We start from the raw sequence: 12,808 nt of genomic DNA, 5'->3' as shown, positions 1-12,808 counted from the left end.
TCCATCTGTTTATACAAGTCTAAATAAAGTATTATTTTCATGTGACGACAGATAATTTTGCATGTAAATTTTCAAACAAGGCTGTATTAACAGGATAGTTCACCCAATTCTGTCATTACTTACCCTCAAGTGGTTCCAAACCTGCATGAGTTTCTTTCTTAATGCTAGTACCCAGACAATTGACAGCACCCATTGACTTTCATAGTAGGGGAAAAAAATACTATGGAAGTCAATGGCTTCCGTCAACTGTCTGGTTACCAACATTCTTTAAAATACCTTTTGTGTTCAACAGGACAAAGAAACTACAGGTTTGGAACAACATGAGGGTGAGTGAATGATGACCATTTTCATTTTTGGGTGAACTATCCCTTTAAGAAAATTATTCAAAGTTTCAACAGACAGACACAGACAGATAGAATACAATAAAATGAATAATGGAGATCTCACTAATTTTAAAAACTTTTTATTGCTTACATGCAGGAGTGCCATAAAATTTGAAGACTACAGTTTTGAACATTACAGAAGATGCAAAATTATCCTTTTTCCTTTGTTTCACCTCGCTCTGTACAGTATAGGCATAAATAGCTCAAACGGAGAAGTGAACAGGGATATCTAAATAGGAACAAAGTCTAAAACAGCTCCTGTCTCCTCCCTCTCCGTGTTTGAGAACTGATGTTGAGAACATGCATCAACACAGTGAAGTGCAGTTTACTGGACCGGACTGACGCGTGCGCACTGACATACACACTGACAAAAGAGCTTCTTCGTGCAAAAGAGGCACAGATGAAACCGATACATCTGCATGGTTTTAATACCTGTTAAGGACTGACTGGTTGATATACATTAGAATGTGGTCTTGTACCATCTTTCACAAAAGAAATGCCGAAGAAGTTTTGTGCAGCACTGCTTTGGTTTGCCTCCAGGTTAGTGGATACATTGGACCTTCGAAGCCTGTGGGTAAAAACTAATAAAATGCATAGTGACATCCCTCACCAAGTCTTTTTTATTCTTAACCCCCTCTCTTTTCAGAAAGTGTGCTTGTAATTTTCAGTGCTCTGGGATAAAAACAACGTTTATCTTAAAGTGAACCTCATGTAAACCACAAGAAGAACAGAGAGTGGTCTCCACTTCCTCTGAAAATGCACAGTGGTAAAATCAGTCTGCCTGAACATCTCTCTGTTTAAAGGCAAGTCACTCTATTACAACAGCAAATGCTTGTGGTCCAGCCTGCTTCAAAAAGTTTCAGGGGAGTTTTATGACCTAATAAAAGGAACATAACATATCCAAGCTCTCTCTCAAACATGTCAGAAGTAGTAACTCCCACCACCCCACCACAATTTGGATAATATGCACCTTATTGCAAAAGTGAAATTTGACCTTCGGGAAGTGTATACATTTCCTGGACAGCGGCTTTAGTTTGGCACTTTGAATACAAGACGACGAGATCTCTTGACTTGATGTAATTTGAACAAAGTGAGGTGTGCATTCACCTTGTGATCTCTTGGGATCTTGGAGGATGCCACCAGAAACAGTCAGCAGACAAGGGCAAGGTTACTTGTAAAAGCTCAAAAAGCATTAATGTGCCACCTTTATTGATAAGCCACCTTGTATTTGCCAAATGATTTGGAATGATCCACAAAGATCAAATAATCGAATCGCTTAATTATTGTACATCCCAGAAATCCCTGAAGCCTTGGAGATACGTTCAGTGTCTTGATTTGTGTAAACGTTTTAGTGCGTTTTCCAGCATATTCTTAATTATCTTTACAAAACCGACAAATCAACATTTAGAAATAGTGCAAAATATTTGAGGGGAGTTTCACACTGATAGTTCAGCCCTTTTACAGTTTCTCTGACCATCGACAAACACTGACCAAAGAAGTACCGTTAAACATTCAGCTGACAATTTGTTTTAACTTCAAAAGACAAATGAGTGTGCTTATTGAAACGAAATAATCAGGCTATTTTGCGTTTTTAAGCAAAGGAGAACAAGAACCAAGCAAACATCTAGGAGCATTCAAAGTTCAATCAAACAAAGGCGAATACATGCAAACTGATATGGATTATACAAGGAAAGAATTCCATTAGAGTGAAGATTCCTTTGAAAGTCTGGCACTTTCTCCTGCTGAATAAATAAGTTACATTCCCCCAAAAATAGTCCACCCCGTTTCCACTGGTGTTTCACACCCGCCCCCAAAATCATGCTTGTTCCTAAGTGTTCCTCTGAAAAAGCAAACATTACAATAAAGACCTTGGAAAGGTGTTTGGTTGTGCCGTAACTTCTGACCGGAAGGGGGGGGAAATAAATCAAAACATTTATATCAACAAAATGACAAAAATAAATGAAATGGAAAAGTGAAACGGTTGTCCAGTTGTCTTATTTCTTCTGTTTTTTGAAGATCTTGAAGGTGTGTTTCTTGCGACTGGCAGCAGAGTCAGTGTCTTCACCTGTAGAGCCGCTGTCCTCTTCTGGGGGGCTCTTTTTCGAGGAGATCTGGGGTATGCGGTTTCCAGCCTTCACCTCCGTCAGTCCAGTGGGGGACGGCGTGTCGGGTTCAGTGGAGTTTGGGCTTAAGGAGCGTGAGGATTCTGACATAGACATCACCGCCTGAGAGCTAAGGATCTCACTCATACTGGCAGATTTCTCAATGCCATACACCTTCTTCATTAATATGGGACTATCAGAGCCTCCGTCGAGAGATACGCCCCCGTCGTGAACTCTGTTGCCTCCATTGTGGCTGTGAGAGTGGGCTCCCTCTTCAGAGCGCGAGTGGGGGCCATAGAGTGAAGTGGGCTTCACAGGGAAGTTTTTGGAACTGTAGGACAAGCGTAGCTGTTCGCCGGTCTGGGATATACACAAAGAGGAATCGGAGTCGGAGCGATTCAAGTCCCTGTGAAGGAAACGATGAAATTAGCATTGGGAAAAGTGAGATATCAGACCAGTCCAAAATCTGTGAGTTGTAAAACCCTCAGAGAGTTAAGCAGGCAAACAAGTCAACATTTTCAAGCTCAAAAGTTGTCCAAACTGAAGCACAACATGCCAAGACTCAACTACCCAGAGCTAAAGAAGTGCAAGCTACACACACACACACAGAGCAGGGGTGTCCAGAGTTTAGCTGCAACTCTAAGTAGACACACCTTAACCAGCCAATTATGGTCTTCCAGATAACTAGAAACTTCCAGCAAGATGTGTTGGTGCAGGCTGGATCTAAACTCTGCAGGAATGTGGTCCTCTAGGAACAAGATTGGACATAGAGACACCCAACATCAAGGGTGTCCAATTCTGCTCCTGGAGGGCCAGGGTACTGAAGAGTTTAGCACCAACCCCAAATCAGCACACCTGAAACAGATAATCAAGGCTTTTAGGATTCGTAGAAACATCCAGGCAGGTGTGTTGTGGCACGTTGGAGCTAAACCAACTCCAGTCCTAGAGGACCGATGTTCCAACCCCAACCCAACACAAGCTTATTGCAGTCAGTGTTCAGATTTACTTGCAATTTAGAGGCAATTGTGTCTAATTAGGGTTGGAACTAAAGTCTGCAGGACACCGGCCTTCCAAGACTGCAGTTAAAGAGACCAGGGCATGCATGTGTGAGAATGGTTCAAAATAAGGTGCAAATAGTGTAAGAACAGATTAAGCAACCAGGTAGAATGTCAAAGGAAGTAACACAGCCAAGTTCTAAGCTGCAGTGTCATGAACTGTAGTGAGTATAGCCCATTACAGCAACAAACCCCACAAGTAGTGATTCACCACAAAATGTAAAGTGTGAGGTAAAAGACTTCTGTTAAGTGATTTGGAAGAAGTCCCAGGATCATGCCAGGTGAAAAGCACAAAACAAGCACAACAGAATGAAGCAATACCCATAGCTGGCACGACGGTGTGGGCGCTCTGGGCTGGCATCATATGGGAGATCTGGGATGGTGTCCATGGGCTGGAAATATGAAGAGTGATAGTGGGATGCATGAGGGGCATTGGAGACGGAAGAGGAGTGGGGACCGTGGGATGAGGCGGCGGAGTAGATAGAGGGATGAGACATGGCTGAGGAAAGCGGAGGCAGTCCCATAGAATCAAACTGCCCGAAAGGTTGGCTGTGCGCCTGGCGTAGCGATGTCCTAGGTCTGGACAAGTATGAGCTACCCTCCCCTTCCTGCCCACAAAGTGCAAGACAACTCTCTACCAACCTCTGCGAACCCAGGGCCAGCTGCGGGTCAATGTGGCGTTGCCGGAGTGACATCATACTGGGAGCTGTAGGGGCACATAACAATAAGGTCACTCAGAGAAACGATTCAGAGCATGCAGACATTGAAATAATGCGTGATGGGTGGCAGGCTGGAGAAGGTGAAGCAAGAAACTTTGTGCTAAGAAGGAAAAATGTACAGGTGTGTACAGGTTCAATGGCTTTTCTCAGAAATAGAGACACAAGGGAAGTTGCGGACAAGCTTGGACACTAACCAACCAACCATTCATTCATTTCTTCATGTTGCATTTCCTGTTTCTGTTGAAATTGCTTAAGGCGATGAACGTCTAATGTTACTGAAAGATCCAAATGCTTCCGTATTAGCTATGCTGAGGCATTTATTAAACTTTGCAAAAAGAAAAACTGTCCAATAACAATGTATGTTTTTGGAAAATTAAAGTCAACATGAAATGCTGTCCATGACCCATTTTTCTTCCATAACACATTTCAGAGCAAAGCAGAATATTCCGTGAGAAAATGTATCATAGAAGATTGTTTTATTCAACGGGATTTGATTGGATTGTGAAAAATTAAAGGACTTGAAGTCATATCAGAGGCGGATACTACATTTTGCTGATATTTTTAAACTTCTAAATAATGCTAACTAATGAATTGTCCATGATAAGACCAGGAATATATGTATTAAGGAAGTAAAAAAGGGTCTTTTTTTATGTCATATTGACTCCATTAAGTTGCATAAATCAAAGCAGTATCATGTAAGAATCTAAAAAAATTTCTTTGTGATGTGCTAGCTGATTTTTTTTAGCCTGTTTTGTTCTCTAAACTATTTCAAAGTAAGCCATTTCACAGCTGTGGACAAGAACAAGATTGAGAGGTGTAGACGGGGAATGGTTCTTTCTGTCCAGTTTCCCTATCCCCTGGGGTAATGGGAAGAATAACGCTTTAAGAGTGGTTCAGGAAAACAAGAGGAAGTGAGAGGAGTGGTTGGGGTAAAGGGCATGGTAGTTTAGCCCACCAGAGTACTTCCAAAATGACTGGCAATCCGAATTGAAAGACCAGAGATCACTTGCTCGACGGCCCATTTGCCACGCTGCATCTGGAGGGGGTAAGGGGCAAGGGTAGGGTGCGACTGTTAATCATTTTACAACCAACATAGTGCTACAGAACAGACATCCACAATTTTTTTTTTCTGGCAAAACTTTTGCTCAATGAAAAAAAAAAACAACCTCTGGATTTAGAAGGATGTAAATCCTTGATCAAATAGTCTTTAAAACTTGGAGTTCTTGATAGCTACGAAAATAATTTTTCAACAACAATTCAGACATATTGTTGAAAGAGTGATCAGCAATGCAAATATCAAGTTGAATACACTTTACCCAATAAACACCAATTTTATTTCATGCTTTGCACCTGGGAAGACAACTATTTGTGGGCTTCCTTGAGCTTCCTTAACATTATTTCATACATTCAGATGGAGCATTACAATTACAGCAATCAACCTCAGACTTCCACTGGACCGATAATATTAACTCACACATTTCTTCTGGCCAACTCCGTAACCCTCCATCAAATTTAATACAATAAACTGAAGAAAGAAAAAAAAAAGATCTGTACAAAGAGTGCATAACTGCTATTTCAAAAACATATGACACCAATGTGTAGTGAAGATCTTTACTCCCCTCTGTGTAATACAGACCAGTAGATGAGGGGGGGGGGGGGGGGGGGACACTCCAACTAAAAGAGTAAATAAGAATTGCGCAAACACACTCAGTGCATACAACCGTTTCTGACAGATAGTGCTTATAGACAAACTAAATAGCTCAAAACGAGGGATTTTTGGATTTGCTCAAAAGGTCACAAGGTCTTTGCTGGCCTTTAGCTGACCGTGGCTTATCCCTATCGATGTCCGGCAAGCCCTTACATTGCAGTGTTCCAGGCGCCACTATGTCCTCGTCCATGTCATCCATGTCGTCGGACAAGAAGTGCTGGGGTGTGCTGCGGCCGCCCATGAAGCTGGGGTCCAAGTTGAGGGCGGAGGCCAGAGAGGGCAGGCCTGGGTTATTTACCAGCGTGAAGCCTGTCAAAATCTCAATCTGCTGCCAGCGATGGAGTCTCTCTCTCAGAGCTGCGGTTACCTCACCCAGAGCTTGCCTGGAGAGAAAGAGATACAAAATTAAAAGGGTTATCATTCCAATTATTATAATTCTTTATTTATTTTTAATTAGGAATTCGCCAGGAGAAATGTTTGTGACGTACTTGGCTGCAAGTATTTTGTGATCGACATCATCCAGTGAAGAACTGTGTGCAACATGGAACGTCCCGAATAAAGTATTTCTCTTCTTCTTAATCTTTTCTGCCTAAGAAACCATGTCACATTTTTAAATGAAACTTAAAAAAAAATAAAAATCTATTACTATTATTGTATACTTTATAATAATGTACTATATAATTTATATTACATTTTAAATCCACCAATTGATCTATCACAAATCTAACAAAGGATTTGTCTCACCAAATCATAAGATTTTTTTCAAACCTTACAACATACTGTATTTAATAATATATATATATATATATAGAATTTTTTTTTCTGACATTAAAATATATACTTAATTGTCAATTAGTAGCATTTCATTATCCTTTAAAAACTTTCTAAAACTATCTTACAGTCTTGGTTACCACATTCTGAGGTTGTACTATCATGTTTTTACCATTGTTCCATCTTAGCTAAACGAGCGACTGCAAAATGCTGCTCACCCCGTCTTTGGCCACCTGCAGCTGTCTCTCTGCGTTCTGTTTCTTGATGTTGTAGTACTGCACCTCCACCTCATGAGTGAGCTGCAGCCATTTCTGCAGGGCTCCAGGAGGAGACCAGCTGCTGCGAGACTCCAGCTCCTTCTCAGCTTTCTTCAGGGCCATTCGCACCTGCAGGGGGCGCCAGAGACAGGTCAGAGAGCAAGAAAGCAGATACAAAGCAAATCTCATAAGGATGGAAGCACTTTTTAATCAGACAATTAAAGAAACGTCCACCGTCCACATAGCAGTGCTATTTTAGGATCATTGATATACTATTATAGTTGTTATTAATATTTTGAATGTTTTAATTGTTATATTTTGTTTTCATTATAATTTCACTTAATTTTTTGCTAATTTTGTTGTACATTTTTGCCATTTGTATTAGTTTTTATGTCTAAAGAGTTTTTATTCATTTATTTCAGGTTTAATTGTAGTTACTTTAATACTTTGAGTTAAACTAAACAAAAATGAGAAATGTTTTCTTTGGCACCTAGCTGAAATAAAATTATTTATTTATATTCTATTTTAGTTCACATATAACCCTATGACATCTGTAAACACTAGAAAATAACAACCACCCAAATGTTTGGGGACTGAAATTGCAAGATAGCATTTAACCTTTCAACCTCTTCTATTTATCCTCTAATTTGCATGTGTGATTATGACAATTAGCTAATTTACATGACTCATGAATGACTAATTTAGCAAGCTAATGAGAATAAACAGCATAAATTACACTGCCTGAAACATTTCGTTGCGACGAGATGCTAATTATTTAGCCACAAATAAGCTTAACAACCTAACCTAACTAAGATAAACACAATTAATCAACAGCTCCATTTGTGGTGAATACACACATCTCATCCAGCAAGGGTCTTGGGGAGTGGGCTGATGGGTCGGAGAGCCGAAAGACCCCATATCTTATGGAACAGCGCTAATGAGCTTCAAACCCACAGAGATTTGTGCCGCCCTCTGACCCAGAATACCCACTTAGCGCCTGGGTTTTAATAGGCCAACATATGCAAAAAAACAAAAAACAATTAATCCAATTCAGGTCTATTTTTCTCCAGAGATGCCACTTGTGGATTCCGTACACATTATATAAAAAAACTGAAAACAAATATGGTCACAGAAGGAACCCACTTTGCTGTCGTTGACACATGAGAGCTTGTTACAATTCTCTGATCAGGTTCTGCAAAGATTTTTCTCCTTTCAAATCTGAAGTGTTAATCTGTCCCTTATGCAACAGCACGGCGGTACACAGCTCTGGACACTCCGCTGGGAATATACTCAAAGGCATCAACAACATGATTTTCCTGTACTGATGAAGTTCGATAAAGTTTTATCAGTAGAAGTCCGAGGGGGCAGTCGTGGTGTAACGGTTAGAGAGTCAAGACTTGTAACCCATTTGATTCTCAATACTGGTAGGAAACATCTGAGGTGCCCTTGAGCAAGGTACCCAACCCCCAATTGTTCCCCGGGTGCCGCAGTGTGTGTGTGTGTGTGTGTTCTCTACTCACTGCTCCTAATGTGTGTGCACCAACTTGGATGGGTTAAATGCAGAGGACAAATTCGGAGTATTGGCCTTCACGTCACATCCCTTCAAAGTTTGAGATCATCTTACAACCATTTCCACCCACTTCCTTTCCGTTATTTCGTGAAGAATGCCCACTCAATCAGAATCAACATATGGCAGCATATTGAGAGATCTAGACAACTAACACCAGTGACATCTAACCACACTTCACACATCTTGCATTTATATTAGGGGACTTTTCACCTACGCTAAATTCACACCTATGCGAAATTTTCTATATATATATACACTAGTAATTTTGTTAATGAGCGGCATTACTTCAATGAGCTCATTGTTTCTGCCTTAAATGAACACATTGCTCAAATGAATACACTGTTAGCTAACTGCATGATTTGTTTATGTACATTTCTGAAATCCCTTGCTTGGACACAATCACCTCTGATAACAGATCACTCTAAATTGTAATGTAGACGCATGCATTTTCTGTAAAGCTGATTTGAAACGATATGTATTGTGAAAAGCATTATATAAAATAAATGAGGATTGAATTTTACCTGATCCAGCTCCTCCTCTGCGTATTTCTGTCGGCTCAGCTCGTTCACAGTTCCCTCCCGGAGCTCCTTCAGTCTCTGCGCCTCCTGTTTGGCAGCGTTGATCTCGTCCCTCAGCTTCTGCTCCAGGTTTACCTTCTCCACCTCCACCGAACGGTGCTCCTCCTGAGCAATCTGTAGCCTGTGAGGAGACAAATGAAAGAAAAAATAAAGAAATGAGTCACAGAACAGTCACAGTAGAGCATGATGTCAGCTACATCAGGGTAATGGGTTCGAATTCCCAGGGAATGCATTAACTAACAAAATGTGTAGCTTGAATTTACACAACAAAGGCTTAATCATTAAACTTATGACCAAATAGCTAACGTGACTTCTAGAGTGATTTCTGACCGTTTTTTAAAAATCTATTTCAGTATATCCGTTACTATTTAAAGCCCTGTTTTGGATGTTCTTACGACCTTGATTTTACTGATCCCTTCGGGAACTTTAGTAAATACACTGTTATAAATAAACAACAATACAAAACTTGTTTATTGCAAGTTTGAATTTGGGCCTCGAATTTCCCCCTTTTCTCTCTCTCACACACACATATAATGTATACACATACACCAGAGCACGCATACACAGAAAGTTCAGTTTTAAACTACGTGACTACGTGATTTCAGCATCAGTAATCGGAGCAGATTTAAGCTCTTAGCAAATCACATGATGTCTCACTCCTTTTGTGCCAATTAAATTGTCTCTACAGTTCAGCAAACAGATAGTCGAGTAACAGAGATGCAAGGATTAAGATGCTAAAATAAAACATAACTGATGACGGGAAACTAAGACATGCTTGATAAAATTCCTGTCAGACAAATGACACTAAATCACGGCGGACACTTTAAACCCAGCTGTGCTCTCTTTAGCTTCAGGGTCATGACTGAGGGTTCAGAGAGGTTCAAAACTCAAAAGCAGGATTTAAACACAATAAAGACAAATATGACTGCTTTATATAAGTATATTTAAAAAGAAAAAAAGATTTAAAAGTCATCACTGATGCAGTCTGTCAGCTGGACAGAGCTTTATTTGATTAAGGACTGAACCATATCATACCAATACGGGTTATTAATGGCCGATATATAGAGAACAGGCTACATATACAATGGGGTCCAGAATCTGTTTCTGTTTTGTTTTAAAAACAGTTAAAGTTAGTGATTTTGAAAGTTGAAAAAAGGGATGATGATGATGATGATGATAATAATAATAATAATAATAATAATAATAATAATAATAATAATACACATTTACTCAATTCAGAATAACTTGAAGAATAATACAACATATGGAGACAGAATGTGCATAATTCTGAAACGAACTGGGGGGGGGGGGGGGGGACACTAAACGATACATAAAAAAAAAAAAAAAAAAAATGTATATGAAAATAAAATGTGCATAAATCTGGAGCCAGTGCAAGTTTATTATTTATCATCTTATCAACTATTGACCGACTATTAGGCCTGGCTTGTACAGTATATTGGCCTATCAAATAACTGCAATTACCCACTTTGGTAATTACACTCAAGAGCAAGAGTCACACCATAACAATCCATTATAAACAGCCCATTAGCAGGATAAAAGAACTAAAGATAATCCTTTATGTTCACCTGGTGCGTACGCATTTTCAGCAGCTTCAGCCGGAAACTACATTCACAGGAAAGTCTGACTGCAAAACAGAGGCGTCATCAAAAAGATAATGATGATGTAACAAGCAGGAAGGGGGAGCGGAAAAATAACTGCAACCAAAGTCTACTCTAGGCTTTCCTGAGCTACGACAGGATTAACGATTTTTCCTGGCGAAAGAGAGAGGAAACACGGGGCCCCGATTCAATCAGTCATGTCTGTATAACCCCCAGATCAATCTTCACTTAAAGGAAGAGGCTTTATCTGTCTGAGGGCTTCGCTTGAAGCATATCAAATGACAACGGGTTAGGGGACACTGGCCTGACTCAGAAGACGTGATATGTGTCCCTCCAGGATTATGGGTACCAAGTTTAAATCAAATTGACTTGCATGACTTACAAAAGCATACATCACACCTGCTGTTTGAACTCATGGCAGCTCTGTTTTGAAAATCTTATGTTATTGTTAAAAATCAATTTGTCTATGGAGAAAATGAATGGGATTTTTTACTTCTTTGAACCCTACTGACTAGAAAAGAATAGATAGGCTTGTTGAATGGCTCCTGCAGTTGTGTTGGCATCCAGAAGATGGCAGATAGAAGGATTCGGAGGCCTGACGGAAAGAGAAACAGGTGGATTGGGGGAGAAGTTTTTCATTGAGTGAAGTACTAATGTAAGGTGATCTGAAGTTACAGCTAAGATGGGAAATCTAATACCCCCAAACCTGACCTCTGCCATTCACCATCCTCCAAAATAAGTAATGGAACCTCAGCCCTACAAGCCAACAACAAATATCTAGCAAGGCTCTTTATGATTGTATAGTCGGAGATCTAAAGTTTTAATTGTTTTTCAATTCACCAGCTTTTACATATTCAAAACATTTCGTCTGACTCACCATTTATTTGTTGAACTCGCGCATTCAAAAAACACATTCCTTTGTGCTGGTGAAAGTATGACTACAAAAACAAAAAGACAATACAAACAATAGACTAGACTATGCATGCAATGATTAATTCAACTTTTCTTCCTCTCCTACAAACGTGCACCTGCAGCCTCAGATAGGCACGGTTACCGTAACTGTCGGGTGCATGAGAAGAACATTTTCTCTCACGTCTGATTTTACGAGAGTAAAACAAGCAAGTGAGAGATGTGGCAGAGAACACGAGATGGTCTCTAAGAATGAGAGTCATGTGCGCTTGTCTTACATTCTCAATACCATTAAAAAAAAAAGCCCTAAAACTAAGTAATAAACGTCAGTTAGTAATTTGTCAAGAGAGTACCAGTCACAGTAAAGACAGAAATGAAGACAGTACTTTTCTATTCAGCTCTTTGTTTACAGAAATACTATTTACTCAATTAAGTAAAAATGTGAAAACAGAATATGCATAATCTGAGGACATTTACACAACAACATACTAAAACAGATTAAGTTTTTTTTTATGCATACCAAGCCAGTAGTTAGTTATAGGGATTTTGGCCGATACCAATAAACGATAATCCGTTATATTTGAAAGCCGATAACCGATATATATTGACCAATAAATTTAAATTCAAATTGACATTTTTTGAGAGCCTTAATACAAAAACAAAGTCTCACCATTAAAAGCCATGTCCCAAGCACTTTAAAGGAGAACTCCGGTCAATTTTAACATTGAGCTCATTTTTTTGTACATTTGGAGTGCTGTCAATACAGAGAACAACGATAAAAATCGGTGTTGCCTACACCGAGTTATTCTATTTTTAAAAATTTGCACCCTGTTGACTTCAATGGGGCAAGTACTAAACCTGCTTTTAGCCTCTTAACATCCCTGATGTGTCATTACAAGTGCACAGAAAATGTGAATGATTCCTTCTGAGTGAACACGAGTGAGTCTGACTACAGTAGATGTGAAAGAAATGTATAAAAATGATGTTATTTAAGCCAGCGCAAATACCTTTGTTTACATCCTGTTTTTCGGTTGAAGTCCAAAGTAATCGATTGCAGAGTTCACACGCATAGATCACGCGCGTGAAGTGAACTCGGCAATCGACTACTTTGGACTTCAACCGAAAAACAGGATGTAA

General features: G+C 39.7%; 1 protein-coding gene across 3 annotated transcripts in view; it reads right to left on the bottom strand.

Annotated features, from left to right (window-relative positions):
- Positions 1-447: 447 nt before the first annotated feature.
- stim1a (stromal interaction molecule 1a) overlaps positions 448-12,808 on the bottom strand; it is a 48,965-nt gene continuing 36,604 nt past the window's right edge. Inside the window, exons 8-14 of one of the 3 annotated variants that reach the window (XM_079886362.1) lie at positions 9,087-9,264; positions 6,957-7,124; positions 6,456-6,556; positions 6,121-6,350; positions 5,215-5,295; positions 3,862-4,246; positions 448-2,891 (exon numbers count right to left, since the gene is read on the bottom strand). In XM_079886362.1, the coding sequence (XP_079742488.1) occupies positions 2,378-2,891; positions 3,862-4,246; positions 5,215-5,295; positions 6,121-6,350; positions 6,456-6,556; positions 6,957-7,124; positions 9,087-9,264 (1,657 nt within the window). In that variant the 3' untranslated portion in view covers positions 448-2,377. The remainder of the gene's footprint in view (positions 2,892-3,861; positions 4,247-5,214; positions 5,296-6,120; positions 6,351-6,455; positions 6,557-6,956; positions 7,125-9,086; positions 9,265-12,808) is intronic. The other 2 variants (XM_079886361.1, XM_079886360.1) reach the window with 2 other exon arrangements.

Source organism: Squalius cephalus (assembly GCF_949319135.1).
Source record: "Squalius cephalus genome assembly, chromosome: 11".
In the NCBI taxonomy this organism is placed as follows: Eukaryota; Metazoa; Chordata; class Actinopteri; order Cypriniformes; family Leuciscidae; genus Squalius; species Squalius cephalus.
The sequence above is the reverse complement of the archived record's forward strand: the minus strand, read 5'-3'. Positions and strand labels throughout refer to the sequence as shown.